This window comes from Syngnathoides biaculeatus, chromosome 9 (assembly GCF_019802595.1).
Source record: "Syngnathoides biaculeatus isolate LvHL_M chromosome 9, ASM1980259v1, whole genome shotgun sequence".
In the NCBI taxonomy this organism is placed as follows: Eukaryota; Metazoa; Chordata; class Actinopteri; order Syngnathiformes; family Syngnathidae; genus Syngnathoides; species Syngnathoides biaculeatus.
Genome location: NC_084648.1, coordinates 31,010,934 through 31,033,118, shown reverse-complemented (window position 1 = coordinate 31,033,118; position 22,185 = coordinate 31,010,934). Strand labels below are relative to the sequence as shown.

The 22,185-nt window shown below is 40.3% G+C and overlaps 1 protein-coding gene across 1 annotated transcript in view; it reads left to right on the top strand.

Annotated features, from left to right (window-relative positions):
• Positions 1 to 22,185, top strand: part of helz (helicase with zinc finger) — a 130,324-nt gene that overhangs the window by 2,430 nt on the left and 105,709 nt on the right. The window contains exons 2-3 of the mRNA XM_061828683.1: positions 8,288 to 8,512; positions 17,474 to 17,510. Of these exons, the coding sequence (XP_061684667.1) occupies positions 8,303 to 8,512; positions 17,474 to 17,510 (247 nt within the window). The 5' untranslated portion in view covers positions 8,288 to 8,302. The remainder of the gene's footprint in view (positions 1 to 8,287; positions 8,513 to 17,473; positions 17,511 to 22,185) is intronic.

Sequence of the window (22,185 nt, the reverse complement as noted above, 5' to 3'; positions counted from 1 at the left end):
CAACAGTGAGGTTTGGAGGTGGGCACATGGTGTAAAACTGATTTTCGCCAAATGGTACTGGTAAACCTCACATTGAAGGAAGGGTGAATATACCAAAACATTCTTGACTAAAATATGTGAACATCTACAAGGATGACAAAAATCAAATGTAGGTAGACATTTCAGCATGATAATGACCCAAAACATACTACCATATACACTGTCAGTTGGTCCCCCTCAATTACTAGAATGGCCCAGCTATTCACGTGAGTTGAATCCAATTGAAAATCTATGGAAAGAAATGAAACTCAAAGTTCATAAAAAGCCCAAGTAACATTCAAGATTTTACACCCGATAATAACGGTAAAAGTAAAAAAAAAAGTTCTGTTGCTATAATGAATGTCAGGTTATGTGAATAATAGAAGAAAAAGTGGTGCAACTGGACGAGATTTTCTCTTTTTTAAGTAAAAGAGGTCTGGTCTGAAGCCAAAGTAGAAAGCACAGGATGAGATGGTGTATAATGTTAAAATTCCACCTTGGCACAGCCTGATCGAGGATGAAAGCACAGACAATAGAGTGCATAAATAGCAAATTATGTATTTTAAATATAGGCAACATAACATTAACCTTAGATGGAAATATAGGTTCAACATGTAATTATACTTTATATTTTTAATAACCATAAATTTCACAAGTCATTAATGATGCGCCTGCTACATTGATAAGCTTTGGCACTTATTATTCAAGTGGAAACACATGATCTAGCTGAAATATTGCTGTCTACCACAATCAGTCAATCCAATATTAGTCATGGAATTTCGTTTTTAATACTTGGAAAGTCATGGAAAATTCTTGGAATTTTGATTCTCTGGAAGTGTATGAACCCTGCTCAACCCATGTTGGTGCAGGAGCTTTGTTGGGTATAGTGACACTTTATGCCCAGTTTCATTCAGCTTCTTAACAAGGTGCTTAGCTTTTGTTCTGGGGTTGATTCACACATTTCAGACCAAAACGCGTTCATCACTGGGACACAGACCGTCTCCTTCCTGAGAGGTGTAATAATAGGACATTCCCACAATGTTTATACTTGCGTAAAATTGTTTTAATAGATGAATGTGGCACCTTCAAGTATAAAGTATAGTTCAAGAATAATAAATTATGTTCATGTACATTTGATGTTGAGTGCATGGCGAGCAAAAAGTCATTGTAGCATCGAGTCAGATTTACGCAACTTTATGCTTTAATAGAACACTCTCAGCTCACTTTTTCCAACTGGTATTTTCATCAAAGTGATATTATTTGTAGTTTTAATAATACCTATATTAAATTGTGATTTTTGGTGTCAGTGGCACTTCAACTTTCAATGTTTTATGAAGTACTAATCCAAGGATGTTTGACTTTTAATAATCATGCAGAAATGTGCAAGGCGAATGTCATCAAAGTGAGCGATATTCCAAATAGTCAACACATTTTCCGGATGGTTCTTTTGAAAAAATTCAGTAATGTTATGGAATTTCACCACTACGTCTTTTATTCTGGCTGAGGGAATAGTGGCTGCCGCCGCTTCTAAGGTGCAAACTGCTCCTGCATTGTCGTGTGTCGCATCGCCTTCAGCCTTTAACTTCTCCGTCGAAAGATCCTCTGTGAACCAACTCGTCGATGTCTTCCTCAACCTTTCCCAGCGAATCAATTTCCTTAACTTCAGGTTCAACCTCAACTGCAAACCTCTCAAGTCGAGCAGCAGCATGAGGCCACATGGCAGCATCATGATGGCACTGGCCATCAATTTTTTGGGGCCCATGGTGAAAAAAGATGAATAAATCCGCAAATACTTTGTACAGTACAATTGTGCCTGAGCGTATGACAACGTTTTTTTTCCAACGGTTTTTTCCCTCTGGCAATGAAGTCATTTAATTCTTGATCAGCGAACCTACTATTTTCTGTCTTGTGCCATTGATGGGACACACTCACATCCTGCTGGTCCAATCAGTATTAGTAATTCATCCATTTTCTTTTGCCACTTATCCTCACGAGGGTCGCAGGAGTGCTGGAGCCTATCCCAGCTGTCAACGGGCAGGAAGCAGGGTACACCCTGAACTGGTTGCCAGTCAATTGCAGCGCACACGGAGACAAACAGCCGCACTCACAATCACCAAGGGGCAATTTAGAGTGTCCAATTAATGTTGCATGTTTTTGCGATGTGGGAGGAAACGGGAGTGCCCAGAGAAAATCCACGCAGGCACGGGGAGAACATGCAATCTCCACACAGGCGGGGCCGGGATCAAACCCGGGTCCTCAGAACTGTGAGGCCAATGCTTTACCAGCTCCCCCACCGTGCCACAAAATTAGTAATATGTTTTGTAACATATCGCACGATTCATCACTTTAAAGGGCCACTGACACCTAAAACATAATTTTTAGTATGCTGTTAAAAAAAATCAGCCGGAATGGACCCATCATTTTGTTCACAGCACGTCAGAAAGTTGACGTATATGGATTTTTTTCATCTCCCACCAAGAAAATTCTCTCGAGGCATTAGTGTTGGAGAAGAACCAGGAAGTGATGTTTTGGAAGACTAATTTGTCTCACAGTTTATAGCATGTGTTATGTGAGAATTTAGAATAAATCCCCTTGGTCAAACTGGCAAAATATAACAAAGCACTTGTATTGCATTTAATCACACAATACAGGACAAAACAATTACAAAATAGAAGTACAAAGACTGTTCAGTAGTGTGTAACACGAGCTAACTAGCTAAACAACGTATAGTCACCAAACTCGAACAAATGTTATTTTCAGTGAATATTCCAAGAATGCAGCGTGGTGTCCGTGTACTTGTCCGAAAGCAACAGTATTAATAAAAAGATCCGTCTGCGTCCGACAACGTAATCCCTGTTCCAGGAAGGCAGTGTGGCCGTTAGCCGGCGGCCTGCTGATGCAGAGGTGGGTTGGCGGCCGCTTGCGGTGAGGAGAAAGGAGCTCACCCCCAACCCCCACCGGCCACCGGTGTCTGGGCAGCCCTGACGTACTTACTTCGCTCGGCATGGGTCCTCCTGAATACACTACATACCCAAGATTGTAAAAGGGGTAGGAAATCAATTATGGCCCAGTCATTTTGTATATTTGATCGGGTTCCTCATCCTCCTTGTCTATCTGTCGGGGAGTCTGTTGTCCGCATAGCGTCTAATATTGCTCAAAACAATAGGGTAATATGGCCCCGGTCACTTCACTTGCTTCAGAGAGGTTCTCTTCTTCAAAAAGAGCTTCAGTCTCAGATGTGTCAGAAAAATCTGAAAACTTCTCTTGTCCATCTGCCATAGCAGGTGGCACAGAGTGTTTTCTATGGTGTCTGTCCCAGTGTGCCATCTGTAAATGACGTCGCAGACAATATGGCCGGCACTGGGCTGTTGAGTGAGACTACCGCAACTTTGCACATTAATGACACACTCTCCGCTCACTTTTTTTTTCGTATTGAGATCGAAGTGAATAATATATGTATATGAAATGTTTATTTTAGTGTCAGTTGCTCTTTAATCTGCTCCCTTTTCACAATTATCCTTGCGCTGGTCAATTACAGGAACCGCGAACGGGTAACGGCACTGTACAATCTTAAAACAATATGGGATGGTAACACACTTAACGCTTACGTGTTCTAAATAAAGATTTTACATCTTGAACATCTGTGACTCTTATAAGTGATAGTTCCTATAAACAGAAATGTCTCTTGTTCTTTGTTCTTGTTGCTTTGTTGTTCTAAAGATTTACATCCCTTCTAGCCAATGTGATGCCAAGAAAGTGCTCCAGCGGTGGCCAATGGGAGAACAGCTCTATCGTGCCGCTTTCAAACCAAGATACAGTCCAGGATGTTTACATTCGTTTGAATCCAGCGCCATTTTTTCTTTTCGTATCCTGAACTTCAGTAACTAGCGACAAAACATTTCTGGGGTGGCTTTTCGTAACCTGAATCTTTTGTTAGTAAAGACTTTCGTAAGTAGAGGTACCACTGTGTGCCATCAATGAACTCACCTCTTAGTTTACCGATCAGTAGCTTCCAAAGCCATGACCTCATCATCTAGGCTTCCAGTGTTCTTTAAAGACAATAATTTTTGTGTATATGACAACTTTTGACCCCGAAGAAGAAGAAAATGTAAAATTCTGAGATCCTCTTTCATAACTTTAAAAAATAATTTTAGTGAGCTGACTGACCTGAAACAATAGCGGTTTAGTCTGATTTGACTTCAGATAGTGAGACAAAAAATTAAGTTTTTGGAGTGTATGTAAACTTCTGGCTTCAACTTTTTGCATCATGTGACACGCTGTGGCGACCCGTAACAGGACAAGCCGATGAGAGTATTTATATATTTTATATTTCTGTATACATATACAGTGAAGAAAATAAGTATTTGAACACCCTGGAGAGCCGATCACCCAGGTAGAGGTCCTCTTGTCAACCAGCTGGGCGTCCGTACGAAACCCGCAGCAGACTCTACCTGTACTCTGCATCTATTATACTTTTCAGTTGCGTGCGAGAGAAAGGGCGGGTGGCCTACCCGTCCCACCTGGCGCCGCAATGTTTGTTACCTTATTTACTATTGACACCTAAGTGTGTCCTTCAGGCTCTGAGAAACATCTTACGCAGCCATAACTGTCAAGACATCCCACAACAATGTTCGTCTTTGGTATGCATGTGAACAAGATAGTGAAACGGTCACGACGTCTTGACCAGAAAAACAAGTGAGTGAGTGTATGCATGCGAACACGATAGTGAAACGGTCAAGACGTCTTGACCAGAAAAACAAGTGAGTGAAAAACAACTCATATAACCATGGTTGCACAATACATTCGGGTATTCAACGGTTATGGGAAGCATCACTAATTAACACTCCTTTCACTTGTAGTTGTTTACCAGGTTTGCACACACTGCAGGAGGGATTTTGGCCCAATCCTCCTCATAGATCTTTTCTAGATCAGACACGTTTCTGAGCTGTCGCTGAGAAACACGGAGTTTCAGCTCCCTCCAAAGATTTTCAATTGGGTTTAGGTCTGGAGACTGGCTAGGCCACGCCAAAACCTTTATGCTTCTTACGGAGCCACTCCTTGGTTTTCCTGGCTGTTGGTTCGTGTCATTGTCATGTTAAAAGACCCAGCCACGACCCATCTTCAATGCTCTGACTGAGGGAAAGAGGTTGTTCCCCAAAATCTCACAATATATGGCCGCGGTCATCATTTCCTTAATACAGTGCAGTCACCCTGTCTCATGTACAGAAAAACACCCCCAAAGCATGATGCTACCACCCCCATGCTTCACAGTAAGGATGGCGTTCTTGGGATGGAACTCATCATTTGTTTTCCCTCCAAACACGGTTTGTGGAATTATGACCAAAAAGTTCAATTTTGGTCTCATCTGACCACAAAACTTTCTCCCATGACTACTCTTTATCATCCAAATGGTCATTGGCAAAATTAAGACGGGCTTCGACATGTGCTGGTTTAAGCTGAGGAATCTTCCGTGCCATGCATGATTTCAAACCATGACGTCTTAGTGTATTACCAACAGTCACCTTGGAAATGGTGGTCCCAGCTCTTTTCAGGTCATTGACCAAGTCCTGTCGTGTAGTCCTGGGCTGATTCCTTACCTTTCTAAGGATCATTGAGACCTCATGATGTGATATGACAGCTCTTTGGTCTTGGCCATGTTACAAGTTTGAGTCTTAACTGATTGTATGGGGTAGACGGGTGCCTTTATGCAACTAACGACCTCACACAGGTGCATCTCATTCAGGATAATGCATGGAGTGGAGGTGGACAGTTAAAGAATAGACAGGTGTTCAAATATTTATTTCCAGCTGTATCAAACCAATAAATTAAAAAAAATCATACATTGTGATTTCTGGATTTTTCTTTTTAGATTATCTCTCTCACAGAGGACATGGACTTAGAATGAAAATTTCAGACTCCTCCAAGATTTCTTAGTAGGAGAACTTGCAATATAGCAGGGTGTTAAAATACTTATTTTCTTCAGTGTGTGTGTGTATACATACATACATACATACATACACATATATATATGTGTATATATATATATATATATATATATATATATATATATATATGTGTATGTATGTGTGGGGGGGTGCGTGCATTTGTGTGCACACAAATACCTTGCATGGGAAAAAAAACCTAAAAATAAGCATTTAATAAGATTAATAAAATCAAAGATATTTGTCCCATGTTCCAGAGAGCAGTTCAGAGTACCCGCACGTTTTAGTGTCCTTGTTGGAAGTGTGGAAGAGCACTCACACCGCAGACAGTTTCTGGTGGGGAACTTTGATGCTCACATAAACAATGATCATTAGACCTAGAAGGATGTGATTGAGATGGACAGCACCCCTGTCAGAACTTGAGCGGTCTATTACTGGACTTTTGCACTTGTCACAGAATGTTGGTAACAAACAATGTTCAGATATAAGGCTGTCGACGTACATTTGGCAGCAAAAAGGTTACAGTTAACCATTCAACTTTGTGGTGGTGACATCAAACTTGCAGCTGCATATCTTGGACACTGGTGATGACAGGGTCGGAGCTGTCAACCGTTCACCCCCCTGGTGTCTGAGTTGGCTCTGATGGTAGGGGAAGATTCTGCTTCCAGATGCTGGAAGGTGCCACGTTCATCTGTTCAATTATAAGCCATCCCATCACTTGGAAAATGACAGGCACTGGATGCCAGAAAGCAAGGCCTTTCAACCCAAGAACATAAGCTAAATACCTACCAGCTACCTTGTGCTAAATACCTTGTGAAGAAAGTGTCAATATCCACAGTGAAATGAGCCCTGCACAGACTGCTGAAAGGCTATTCACTGAGACTGAAGCCATTTCTACTAAAGAAAAGGTGGTCTTCAAATAGACAATGACCCTACGGATACTGCCAAAATGGTTAAAAAGTGGCTTTCGAGGATAACAGTCAACCTTTTGGTGTAGCCATCGCAAAACCCTCATCTGTATCCAATCGAAAATTTGTGTGCAGATCGGAAAAGGCATGTGCAAGCAAGGCAACCAACAAATCTGACTCAGTTACACCACTTCTGTCAGGAGGAATGGGCCAGGATTCCAACACAATACTGTCTGAATCTTGTGGAATGCTGCCCTATTGGGGCACAAGCCAGTGCAATCTGTAGGCCGGTCCCAAGCCCTGATAAATACAGAAGGTCGTGTCAAGAAGGGCATCTAGTGTAAAACTGTGCCAAACGGAAGTGAAGAAACGGGTCCAAGCAGGTTGGAACACCTGGAGGAAGGTGTCTGGTGTGTTATATGACAGAATAGTCTGTGTTAGGATGAAGCGCAAAATTTATAAAACACTGGTGAGGCCGGCCATGATGTATGGATTAGAGACGATGGCACTGAAGAGACAACAGGAAGCAGAACTGGAGGTGGCAGAAATAAAGATGTTGAAGTTCTCGCTAAGAGTGAGCAGGTTGGATAGGATTAGAAATGAGCTAATTCGAGGGACCCCAAAGTTGGATGTTTTGGAGACGAGGTATTAGAGAGCAGACTTCGATGGTTTGGACATGTCCAGAGGCGAGGGAGTGAATATATTGGTTGAAGGGTGCTGAGGATGGAGCTCCCAGGCAAAAGAGCGAGAGGTAGACTAAAGAGAAGGTTGGTGGATGTTGTGAGGGAAGACATGAGGAGAGGGCAGGTGGTGTTAGAGAGGAAGTTGCTGGAGATAGGCTTCCATGGAAAAAGATGACACGCTGTGGTGAGCCCTAACGGGACAAGCCGAAAGGAGAAGAAGACTGTCTGAATCTTGTGGTAGTTTACCCAAGACATGCAGGTCAAAGGAAATTTTCTGCAATACTTAGGAAATGTGTGTAAACGTTTAACCTTGAAGAAAATAAAATGAAATTCTCTCATTTGTGTGGCATTTAACAAAGTTAATATTGGTGATTATGACTAACCTGAAAAGGAGAGGTTTAGTATGATTTGACTCCAAATAGTCTGACAAAAAAATTAAATGTTTTTACAGAGTGTATCTAAATCGCTGGTTTCAACTGTGTGTGTGTGTATAATATATATATATTATACACACACACACACTTGTGATTACTGTTTTAAATATTAATGGTAAATGGTTATGTACTCTTGCTTTTAAAATCACCTATTTAAAAAAGTTTTTCAAAAACTTCAATTTGATAATGATCAAACAAGGGACTTTTATTTTCATTTTTTTTTTTTTTTTTTTTTACTAGCGGCCATAGTATACGTATAGTTATGTCACACTGTTGATCTTTTTTTTTTAATTTCCTTCCAGTTTTGTCCCTAAGTCATGGCGGACAGGAGAGCAGAAAAATCATGTGAAGAAGCCATCAGATTGTTACTCAGGCAGGAATATGAGGCGGTAGTCAGTCACACCACGGACACCTTGGCGGTCCTTGCTCCTCAATCCCAATCCACAGGCAACCCCCTCTCGCCAAACCCTTACAGAGGCCTCCGCAGTCGCGCCCTGCTTTACCGCATCGCTGCCTTTCTTCATTTGGTAAGTATTTTGACTCGAGTAATTTACTATGTAATAATTGTCTTCTAAATTTTCATCTAATTTCAGAACTTTTATAAATTAGACATCGTACAAACACCAATTCCAATTAAGTTGTGACATGGAAAAACTAAATAAAAAAGAATATAATGATTTGCTCATCCTTTTAAAACGTTTAGTTGCATACATTCCAAAGACAATAATGAGCTCAAACCTTTTTTTTTGTGGTGGGCGGCAAATATTCTTTTTAATTTGATTCCTATTACATGTAAACATATTTCTCAACATACATTTGAAAATAATTTCGGGATTTGATATTGTAAGGTCCATAATGTCATTAAAAGATTTGGAGAATCTTGTGAAATCTTTCCATGTAAGCAGCAAGAAAAAACTTTAAATGCCAGTGACGTTCAGTCCCAAAGGCGGCACTGCATTAAAAACTGGTATCATTGTGTAGAAGATATTGCCACATGGGCTCAGGAACACTTCAGAAAACTATTGTCTGTAAACAGTTTGTTGCTCCTGCTACAAATGCAAGTTACCATAATTTCTTGTTTATACTACGCAAAATTTTCCAAGAACATTTTCAAAAAGTCAATCGAGCACTTAATATTTGGGTATACAGTGATGAAAGTCCTCCGGATTTTCCCCAAATTCCGGATTTGCAAATTTTCATGAAAATTCCAGTGGAAAATTGAGGAAAAATAGCCTAAAATTAATCCGGAAATTAGTTGACAACATTAAACGAACATGCTTTTGAGTTCGTTGTTTTGTTTTCACAAGCATCCTAACATCCACCTCGTCGCTTGATTCAGGTGTGGCCAATACGTCGAGCGCATGCACATAAAGGCGCGCTCCAGCAAGCCGGCCTCCTAGTGACTGCAATCGCGGCGATGCATGCTCCCTCTTCCCCCACAACAACACATCACGATTGGCAACAAGAATGTTACAATGTATTGCTAGCTTGTTGCCACTAACGCCGATTATGTTGAACTAAACTTTCAGCATTTTCAAAACATTGCGGGTGTAGACCGTTCATGTTTATTCCTTGACAGGCCAGTGCATTTAACTTTTCTTCAAATAAAGTTTGTCAGATAAAGAATTTTTTTGATGAAAAATTTTAAATACCATTTTATATCATGTTCTACTAATATCAGTTGAAATTGGAAATGATAATTTCTGAGTTTGAATTTTTAGTTTTCTATTTGGGTTATGTATTTGTTTATTTTTAATTTACAGTTATATTAGTCCAGTAAGTTATTTTAAGGGCATCGCTAATCACACCAGCAACATTATCTCAGAGCGTGACTGACCACACCTGTACATTTTTCAAATGTGTGTGTGTGTGTGTGTGTGTGTGTGTGGTGTGTGTGTGTGTGTGTGGGTGTATCAAAATATTAAAGGCAACTCATTATACTATTAGTATTACTAGATCTATAAGATAGTGAGCAATCTGGTCAGTACAACGTGACGTAACAAGTTTTGAGACTTAAATGTTAATAGTAATGACTACAGATCAACTTCTTTAACATGTTTTACTGTACGGTGTAGAAATTCTAGGATATGTTTTCGTATATATTCTATATACATACTATATGTATAATGTGGAGAAAAGGACAATTTTCGAGACCTCTTTACTGAATAGTTCACTTAATTAATCTGTCTTGAGATAGGATGGCATATTTTAACCATATATTAATGACAAATATGATTTTGTGCTCTCCAGTAATAGAGGGACGGGGGGCAAAAAAAATCTGGGCTTGGTCTTTGGAGAAGCTCTGCCCAATTTTTTTTTTTTTTTGTCAGGACTTTGAAATTTTACTTTAAATTTTTGTCTGAATTTTGTTCACAGATATTGCCAGAATGCACCACAGCCATCCATGTTTTCAAATATTTCCCGGGAGTGCAGGGACCCTCCTAGCAGGACTTCACACTTTCAGTGGCCGCATTTGTATTTTCAGGAATTTTCACAAAAGTCCACTTTCATCTCTAGGTATAGATTATTAAAAGAATCACATTATGTAGTCGTACATAGGGTGGTGAAAAAGTTTTACATTTCATTATGATATTCAAAGTCTGTTATAGATTTATGTATTACGGTAAACTGCACCACCAACCTGATATTCCTGACCTACTCGCGTGAGTTTGCCATCTTAAGATCATGAGCAGAGCATATTTGTTGCTACTGCACCAAACATCAGAAACGGCTGCCCGTGAGATTTTCTACCTAAAGTAGGACAATAAAAAATGTTGACTAAAAGGGCTAGTTATGCAGCTGCTTTTAAAAGAAAAGTCATCACTGCTGCTGAAAAAGTGGGAAACTGTGAAGCAGACCGGCAGTTCAAATTGGATGAATCAAATGTGAGCTTGTGGAGGAACATGTAGGAGAAAATAATCCATCGAAAAGCACACGGAAGAGCTTTGGGACATGGGAAAGTTGCGCAGTTCCCAGAGAAGGAGGAAGAGCTTCTACAGATGGTAGCTTAATTGAGGACAAAAGGCAATGCTATTAGCACAATGGAACTTTGCTTCAAAGCGTTGACAATAAAGGGAACCAATATTTTAAGGCATCTGCGAACTGGTGGTACTTACTAATGAGGAGGCACAACCTCTCTGTTAGGCACAGAACAACAATTGCATAAGGTCTTCTACCCAATTATCCAGATAAATTGATGAAATATCAGCAGATCATCATTCAGCTAAGAAAGCAATGAAAGTACAAAATTGGGTGCATAGCAAATGCTGATCAAAAGCCCCATACCTTTGATTTGCCAATACAATTGATTAGACAGGTTAATAACCAGTAAGGATAAAGTCTACTGGGAATGGGAAGGAAAAAAAACACTTTACTGTAAATCTTGGCACGTATGGCGATGGGACTAAGATGGAGCCATACATAATTTTTAGATGAAGAACTGTTCCCAAGAACTGCCAGTGGCCAAAGGACTAGTGAGATGCCACCCAAAAGGATGGCTGCATGAGGTATTCACAAAAGACTGGATCAGGTCAGTCAGTGTAACTACAAGTAACTCTCGCAAAATGTTGGTACTGGATGCCTTTCTGTGCCATCACATGCCAGCTATTAAAAAAATCAAACAGACTTAGTGATCATTCCTGTTAACATGACTGTCCAGTTGCAGGTAATGGATGAATCCTACAATCACCCTTTTTTTGGGTCAAATTTTGCACATCTGCGGAGTTTCGCCACAAGGTGCTTTTGCGAATAAAATAGAATAAAAATAGAACTTCTTCGGTATGAGGTAAAATAGACAAAATATATACATACAATAACGGGACAGTTATTGCTAAAAGAATTAAAATAAATCGTATCTTCTACCCCCTGTCTAGGCCTTGGCAAGATTATTAAAACCAAGAAAAGCAAGAAAGAAGTGCAGTTGCATAATTTTACACTACATTACTGTTACATTTAGTGGTTTTGAGTTCAAGGAGTTGATGACTCTAGGAAAAAAGCTCTCCTTGAGTCTGCTTGTCTGTGTTTTGTGGGACCTGTTGCGCCTTCCAGAGGGCAGCAGGTTAAACAGGTGATGACCAGGATGGGAAGAGTCCTTAATGATCTTAGTACCCATTATGTGATTGTGGGAGTTGGCAATGTCCTCTAGGGAGCGCAGAGACCAGCCAGTGAGATTTTCTGTCTGCTGTTGTACATCCAGCATACCACACTGTGATGCAGTTTGTGAGGATGCTCTCCATGGTGGTTCTGTAGAAAGCCAGCAGCATCTTAGTTTCCAGATTGTTCTTCCTGAGCACACATTGAGAGTGGAGTCGCTGCTGGGCCTTTTTCACCACCGCTGTAGTATTTATAGTCCAGGTGAGTTTATCTGTGATGTAACCTCCCAGAAATCTGAAGGAGTGGACCCACTTCACACTCCCCATTGATGAACAGTGGGACCGGGTCCATGCCGCACTTCTGGAAGTCCAGGATGATTTGTTTCAGCTTTGTGGTGTTTACAGGGTTTGCATGCGGCCCTAAAAGTCCCTAAATTTTTGAAGGTGCATTTAGGGGCCTCTAAAACTCCTTAAAAATCTGCGAAAACCGGTCAAATCCCTAAAAAGGCCTTAAATTTAAAAAAAAAATCAAAGGGAGGACCTCTACCGCCAAAATTCTTCCTATTTTACATTTACTATTATATATTTAAATTTTATTTTAAAAAAATAGCGATCAGTCTGGCGTCCAAAACAGCCGGAAATTGTCAACGGAAGTCACCGTGTTGACAACTAGTCGCCATCTTGTCGATATCCCATTGTTTGTTTCCGTGAGTAGGCATTTCACTTCGTCTTCGTTACGACGTAGCGTAGTTCTTTCATCGATCAAACTTGTATCATGGGGAAGTGCATTTTTCAATATGCTTGGGTTGAAAGTAAGGAGTTTGGGAGTTGGGTTCATCAAGATCCAAATGATCGGCACGTGTTTTACTACCATCTGTACAAGCAGAGTTATCAGCTTGAAAAGATGGGCGTCAAAGCGCTGGAGTCGTACCGGAAAAACAGGAGACACGCCGATTTGGCGAAGACTCTCATCTTCCGTTGGTATGAATCGGTTTCTAAAATATGAAGATGATGAAACATCAACTTTAGGCAGTGGTACTGGCAGTGCATGCGGACCTACAGTTGTCCAGTCATCGACTTCAACCAGCCAGAAGTCAGGGTTTATGAACGTAGTTCAATACACGAAGACGGACTGGTTAAAGGCAGAGATCGTACGGACTATAAAATTGATCTGCAACCATTACAGTTACACATCTTGTGAAAATAATTCGAAAGTGTTTGCAGTCATGTTCCCAGACAGTGACATTGCTAAAAACTACCACTGTGGGGAAAGGAAGACTTTGTATCTGGCTACATTTGGCATCGCTGCCCACTTTTCATCTCTACTGCCTCAAAGCCAAAAAAGCCACAATGGAGACTGACATATCGACGCTTATTGAGAAGGCTGACAGGCTGTGTGAGGAGGCAGAAGAAAAGAGGAATCTGAGGTTTATCACCGAGGCCAATGCACTCAGAAGCAGAGCAAAGGACAAGAGAGCACTTTGGCACCTCTGCAGCAACAAATAGAGGAGGCCCTGGGTTGGCTCAAGGAGCTAGACTCGTAGGGGTGCCGAGACAGACATCAGTAGAAGACATTTGTGTATATAGTTGCAATTGTAGTTAGAATCTGTTTTTCTGTAGACTATGTGAAGACATTGACAATGGTCATATCAATGAGGTCTACCACAAGGGGCGACAGGTGATCACTGTCACAGGTACTGAGGCAATGGAACATTTGATGAACCAAGAACAGTTGATGGCACCACTGGGTGAGTCTTTTTTTCTTCCTCTTGATTTCCCACGATGGCCCTAAATATTTTTCTGTCGGCCCTAAATTTTTCGTGTCAGTCCCTAAGAATACCCCTAAAAAGCCCTTAAATTTTTTTGGTCAGACTGAGTATGAACCCTGTGTTTAGTGTAAGATTGTTTGCTGAAGACCACTTTTTTAGATTTACAAACTCATCCCTTTAGGGAGGCTAATCTCCTTTTGAGATGAGTCCAATCAACGGTGGTATCGTCAGAAAACTTCAGGGATGAGAATTTTCCACGAATTCGTGGAATTCCGAGTTTTTTCAGGTGAAAATGTCATTGTTGTGAAACGTGTAGATTCATTGAGAAAAATTTTTGGGGCTGGGGGTACGGCTAGACGCGGGGCGAGGCTGTGATCAGGAAAGGGCTGCCAGCATCTATCGGCAAAGCTCGTCATGAAATTAGTCACAGCTGTGATAGCGGAAAATGGCATTGCTACCTGTTTACGGCATTGCTATAACGACAAATTCCGATTTCTGGCAGCATTTCAGCAGTATTTCATCGGTATTTTCACTCTGATGTTAACATTTCTTAGAGAAGCATTCTGTTTACTACAGCATAGATATCACTTATAGACATACGTATGCATATGTTATCGAGCGGTCTGCACGTTTTCCAGTATGGCGAAAGTCTTGGAGTGAAAAAAATTAAAATTGTGTCAGGGAAATTGATAAAAACCATGGGTAAAAAAACTTTCAGATGGACATGGCTTGAAAAAAGTGTAACCGTGCAGATAGGAATGAAAACGGTTTCAACATGTCTAACCAAACACATACAAAAAGTGGACGTTGCCTGCAAAGTGCCGTGCATTTATCCAGGAGCATATTCAAACTAGGAAACACAAAGGTGAGTTGGACAAAAATTTCTCAAATATTATATAACTGACAAATGTTAATACAATTGTCAATCTGTAGCACTGGCCCTGTATATCATGCATTTTATTGCTCACTTTTATATTTCGTGATCTCTCTCTTTCTCTCTCTCTCTCTCTCTCTCTCTCTCCCTCCTATATATAATATATATATATATATATGTATATGTGTGTGTGTGTGTGTGTATATATGTATGTATAAACAAATTACTTGCGTACTTATTTCTGATATATAACTTGTAAGTGCAGTCGCCTATTTGATATAAATTGTCTAAATTTTTATGTCTGACGTTTGGCAAAATGATCTTGGTTGTTTGGACTCATATTTTAAGTTTTCAAAATATTATGATTGCCCTGTATTTACACTGTTAGAAATAACCAGAAGTTGCCTTAATACTGTGTGTTTTATAAAAACATTTCGTGCCCGTTTTGCAGTGGTGATGGAAAATGTGATAAGATTAGTTTTCAACATACTGTTTGACTTAACTAATAAGAAAAGGTTAAATGAAAATAAAAAATGTTCCTTCAATATTCTTGTTTCAGAACCTTTATATAGGTTATAATCTAAAGAATAGCGTATTCTTTGGACAACAACGCGCACTATTGTATAGGCAGAATCCACTCTGTGGAGCGTTTTTGGTTTTGTTTTTTTCCATCCGCAAGTCACGCCAGATCAAACGCCGAGGGTATACTCTATACCATACACAATGTAAAAATGAGGTATTCACACACAGATTTTTTAAACATTTATTTACATAACTTGCTTCCAAACAGTGACTGTACTCATGTACCCTCACATCCTGTTGTCCAATCAGTATTAGTAATATATACTGCAGACCAGGGGTCGGGAACCTATGGCTCACGAGCCATACCTGGCTCTTTTGGTTGTTGCGTATGGCTCGCGGAGCCCTCATAACATCGTATTGTAACCAGCAGGTGTGCTCATGAGGCAGTTTTGGTCAATCGACAAGTAAAGACGTCATTCTTTTTTTTTTTTTCCCCCCGAACATTTTGATAGCATGCGTAACTTTTTCTAACAACGACCAGCTGCGCGCACACACCATTGGGCCACACACATTCTTCCTAGTTTAACTTGCAGCGCTCCCCTCCACTCTTAAAGGGGTACATTCATAATTACAAATGTTACAGTCCTTATGCAGCATATCAATGTGGTTTATTATGACAGCGTGCTTATGTGCCACTGGAATTTTTTTTAACATAGACATGCCTCTGTCTGTGAGCGCTCATAAGTGGGAAGAAATGAAAAAAATTAAACCTGCAGACCAGCTGATTGTGAAAACTTGGAACCCACTTCCTGTCACATATTACACACTGCGGCATGTGAATATTGCTGTACTGACAATGTTTGGTTCTACCTATGCATATGAAGTCTTTCTCACATTAAAAAAAAAAAAAGAAGTCGCATTAATAGTAAGAAGTACTTTTGGTTCACAACAGCATCTCCTTCTTTTCCTTTCGGCTTGACCCGTTAGGGGTTGCCACAGCGTGTTATCTTTTTCCATCTAAGCCTATTTTGTGCATCTTCTCTAACACCCACTGTCCTCATGTCCTCCTTTACAACATCCATCAAGGTTTTCTTTGGTCTTCCTCTCGCTCTTTTGCCTGGCAGCTCCATCCTCAGCACCCTTCTACCAATATACTCAACAGCATAATGTTATTTAAATGAATAAAGTGTTGGTCTTACATAAAATGCACAAATAACACTTGTATTTCGTTTTAAAAATATTGTATGGGTCTTTTGGAATTATATTTTTAAATATTTGCCGTTTATGGGTCTCTCAGTAAAAAAAGTTCTCAACCCCTGCTGTAGACTATCGTACGATTCGTCACTTTATATTGCACCCTTTGCACAATTGTCATTGCACTGGTCTATAACGTTGAAATACGAATGGGTAAGAGCACATTGTATAAGCTTGACATAATGTAGAAGGTTGACGCACTCCAACAGGTCTAAATCCTTGAAGACTCTGGATCTTTGCACAACTGTGACTCATAAGAAACAATACTCAACATGAATGTCGTACCAGGTCGGCACCGACTGCTGGAGACAAATTCCTTGTGTATTGTTACATAATTGTAACATTAGATCTTTGCATGTGGCTACTTTTTGTGAATGACTTTGAAATTAAATACTAAATATATATTTCGTGTTTGTGTCGTGCAGCATCCTACTTTCATGTCACTAAAAAACTAGCGCTGTCTTCGTCCACACAAGCCAAAAGGAGTTCTGTCTTCTTCTATGGCCAATTGAAGTAGATTATTCTTACACGCACAATTAAGGTAGATTCTTCTACTAGGGCCAAATGAGATGGATTCTTCTTATTCGCCTGCTGAAAGTAAAATCTCCTTCTTCTTGTCCCTGTTTCTGTGTTTGCCCAAACCAGAGTGCATCGTAGGGAAAGGCATTGTTTGAACCATTTCATTCAAACAAGTTTTTGTTGTACTTTTAAACTCATAGCCGGTAGCGAAAAAAAACAACGTAATTTCAACCGCATTAGAAAACAGGTCGCTGGGTTCTTGGCGCCCGAAAAAAGTAGCGCCTTGTTTTCCGGAAAATATGGTATGCTGTACGATTATGTAAACTACATATATACTGTAATGAGTCTATTGCGAGGCAAAGAGTGATTCTCTGAGCTTCTGTGTAGGATGGACTCCGGCAGCATGTCGAAAATATATTTGTGGTGGCTGTTGTTCATTTCTTGTTTCCTTCCCAACAGAAAAAATATGACGAAGCAGATCAAGACTGCAAACATGGTAAGCATTCCAGCAAAGGAGCAATAAAATTTTTACGTTTAGTGTAAGGCTGTAATTATTCAGAGATTAAAATTGGATTACTAGTATTATAATGTATTTCATTTTCTTGATGGTCATCTAAAACCAGGTCTTTCTAGTTTTTGGAGTTGACTTGGTCAGTGACATTGCCAGATTGTGGGGAAACTTGATTCAGTTGATTCAGAGGAGCACGAAAAAACTAGGATGATCTTTGCTTGAATATTTTAGGAGCACGTACAAACAATTATTCCATTCTTTTCAAGTCCCAATATAGAGGGGCACATTTGATATTTGGATTCCACTTGTATCAATGGGAATCATACAAAAAGTGTAAATCCACAAATTTGTGCCTATAGTGTGCGTATGCAGATTTGACTCACAATCTTAAATTTGTTCTTACTCTGCTAACCAATTTTAGAACCTTGCCCGACTACGTATACACAAAAATAATGAGATCAGTCTGGGGAAAAAAAAAAAAATCACATCTTTTACCCCAATGTAAGCGGTGTGAAGAAGAAGAAGGTTGGCATATGGTTACGTGTTCGTAATCCCCAACACTTGGAGTACATCCCTTCGTTGGTCCATCCATTTTTCAAACCCCTTATCCTCACTAGGGTTGTGGGTGTGCTTGCGGCTGTCTCAGGTGACTTCAGGCAATAAGTGTGGTGTACACCCAGAACTGGTCGGCAGCCAATCAAATGGTACATATAGACAAAAAAAAGAACATTCACTATCATAGTCACACCTAGCGAAAAATTTCAAGTCTTAAATTCACCCACCATGCATGTTTTTGGAATGTGGGACGAAACCTGGGTACGGCCGGATTTGGTTTTAGGGTCTCAGAATGATGGCCTGATGTGCCGCACGCTTGAAGTTGACTTTTTTTGGCTTGCCTGTGACAAGCCTGAGCTTACCCTGTTTGGTCAAGTGCACTCAAATGTTTGCTGTGGGTCATGGTTCGATCTTTATCATCATATTAAACTTAACAGGAAGCTAATTATTTCAGTATTGTGGAAAAGCTCATTGTATTCCAGGAACAGTACTGGTGGTGCGAAGATGTGAAAGCAGAAATACCGAAAAGGCGTTCTACCTTCCCGAGACCTCAAGAGGCTTTAGTACCGTATTTTCTCAAATAATGCACATATTTTTCCCAAAATATTTTCAAAAAGTTAATACAATGTATTGTTTGGTATTTGTTTAGGTATGGATGAAAAATACAATCACATTGTATAGTCTTATACAAGTATGGGGGGGGTTAAAAAGGTATATATTTACATGTCAGTATGATATTCAATGTATAATGTTCCGCATTTATATGTATTACGGTAACGTGCGCCACCAACCTGAGCTCCTCACCTCTTATATGGAGTTTCCCGTTTTGCGACCGTTAGCCTAGCATATTGCTACTGCAGCAAACGCTCAAACGGTTGCCTGTGAGTTTAAACAATGACAAAAATGTCGTCAAAAAGAACAAGTTACACAGCAGCTTTTAAAAGAAAAGTCCTCGCTGCTGCTGGAGACGTGGAAAACCACGAAGCAGAACGGGAGTTCAAAGTGGCTGAATCGAACGTAAGATTGTGGAGGAAGACGAAGTACAAAATAATCCGTCAAAAAAAACAGAAAAGCTTTTGGATGCGGAAGAGTTGGACAGTTCCCAGAGATGGAGGAAGAGCTGCTCAAGATTGTAACTGAATGGAGGGCAAGAGGTTGTCCTATTAGAACCGTTGATCTTCGTTTCGAAGCATTGAACATGATGGGGAAGGGTAACCAAGATTTCAGGTCATCTGCGAACTGGTGCTACTTATTTATGAGGAGGCACAATGTCTCTGTTAGGCGCAGAACAACAATTGGACAACGTCTTCTAGCCGATTATGACGATAAATTGACAAAGTACCAGCAGTTCATCATTCACCTGAGAAAGCAGCGTGAGTACAAAATTGGGTGCATAGCAAATGCTGATCAAACATACCTCACCTTTGATTTGCCAGGCACTCATACAATTGATCAGACAGGTGGAAAAACTGTGAGGATAAAGTCTACTGGGAATGAAAAAAAGCCACTTTACTGTAATGATGGGTGTGTATGGCAATGGGACTAAGATGGAGCCATAGATTATCTTTGGACGAAAAACTCTTCGCAAGAACTGCCAGTGGCCAAAGGGGGTCATAGTGAGATGCAACCCAAAAGAATGGATGGATGAGGCACTCACTAAGGACTCGATTAGGTCAATCTGGTGTAAACAAAAACAACTGTCCGCAAAATGCTGGTGCTGGATGCCTTTCGATGCCATCGCATGCCAGCCATTAAAGAAATACCAAAGGAAAATAAAACTGACTTGGTGATTATTCCTGGTGGGATGACTGCACTGTTGCAGGTAATGGATGTATCGTGCAATCGCCCTTTTAAAATGCACACGCGGAAGAAATGGAATGAGTGGATGACTTCGGGGGCTCATACATTCACTGCAGGTGGCAATGTAAGAGCCTGAACTTCTGCAAATAACAATGGATAAAAGATGCATGGGATGCAGTTTCACCTGCCATAATTACAAGGGGATTGAAAACATTTTGCCTCACAAACGCCATGGATGGCGCTGAGGATGACATCATCTGGGAGGAAGATGCCCAAGATGATGGAATGCAGGAGGCACCGGAAATGAACCATGTCATCAATGATGAATTCTACAATGATGAATCAAAGATGAGAAGAACCTCGACTCATGACAAAAGCAAATGGTAGACAGGAGCAGAAAATGGTAAAAAGATGATTCCAAACTAAAGAAAATGTTGCCTCTGGTTGCACAAAATTTAGGATTGTGATGCCCATTTAGTCTTTTTTCATTAAATCGATTTCTTCCGTCATCACAGCGCCTGTTTGTGTGCATGTGTAATATGGTGCCGTCATTTAATCCAATTTTTGTGATGTCACAGAGGAATTCCATCTCCAGTAGAAGTCTTTTTTTTTTTTTTTTTTTTTGTAATGTGAATGACTTTAAAAACATCTGCTTTAATAAAATGACAAACTGGACATCATAATGCTTCATTCAGAATTTTTTTATTACTGTATTTTAGCGACCATCGGCACATCGTATTAAAAGGCGCAGTCTGTTGCGGGTCCGATTTCAATATTTAACACATACACACGGCGCCCTGTCTTATTAGGCGCAGGCTTGGTGGCCCCCACGAGACAGCGAGGCACAATTGTACCTTTATTTTTTTTAAGCAGAAGAACAAATTTGTACTTTTTTTTTTCCCCCCACTACGATCGTTGGAAGCAAGTTACCAGTCAACACACACTGTGTCACAGCAAACCAAAATTATTACACCACAACAAACAGAACAGCACAACCAGCAGAGCACTAAACAACTAAAATGATGAACGAGAGTACACAATACATGCACTTTAAACGCTATTTAGATGTTTAGCGCTGCAAGGTATATACAGTAGCTTTATTGCGACACTATCTTAAAATATACAGTAGCATTCATGTACACTATTTAAAAAGGCAGCGGGAACAAACCTGAATGCTGAAATATTTAACAATATAAACTGATTTTGGTTGTACTTTATTGATGTATTTAACAATGTACGTACCCGTTATTTTTTGCATCAATCCTCATTCACAAATCCATTAAAGTCTTCATCTTCTGTATCTAAAATCGTGTGCCGAACAACAGTGGAAGCAGACACGTTAGCCCAAGCACCCACAATCCATTCACAAATTTTAGCGTAACTCTTAATCTTAATAAAGATCTGTTCGCCATTTGTCATCCATCACTCCCACACAGCTCGCAACTTCACTTTGTAAATCCTGTTTACGCCGATATCCAGTGGTTGAAGTTGCTTCTTTAGGCCTCCCGGAATAATAGTAACCTCAGAGTTCATTTGCTGTGCTTGTTTTTTCATGGCGGTTGTTTTTTCTTTGACCATTAATCCATTGCTTGAGTTGCTCTTCCAACTCAGGCCACCTCGCCTTGTTTCCACGGAAACTCAGGTTTGCCTTCTTGACTTGGCAGTGCTCGTTTTCCTGCTTCCTCCACTTTAGGACCATGGAGTCGTTGATCTGGAATTCTCTCATGGCTGCTCAATTCCTATGTTTCTCCACTTAACTAAGGCCTTGCAGTTTAAACTGTGCTTCGAAAGCATGTCTCTTAGTTGGCCCAAAACATACTGGCATTCTATACCTTCTGTGGGGCGTGCCTTAAGCGTCCTCTCCCATGCCCCCTGTAATGTCTGTGTGGTGTCCTCTCACATGTCCGCTTTTCCTCTATATAAGCAGCGTGTCGGCAGGAATTGCTCCAAGTCAGCGATACGTTTTAGCCCACATTGCACACATAAGCCACTCCGCATTATAAGGTGTCCCGTCCATTATGGAGAAAATTTAAGACTAAGTCCGCCTTATAGTCACGAAAATACACTAAGTCGTATCTTGTGCCGTGTTTACAGAAGTAGATATGGCCCTTCGCTTAGCTCTCGTCATGACGCATTTGTGTCATTTTCAAAGATTTTTGTTCAACCAGAACCGACACTGACATAGTCTCAAACAACTGTGAAAAGTGCACTTCTCATACAGTATTCACAAATGCATTGTATGCACATACAGGATGAAATAAAATAGAATCTCCTATATGCTACATTTCACTGTACAGCAAGCATT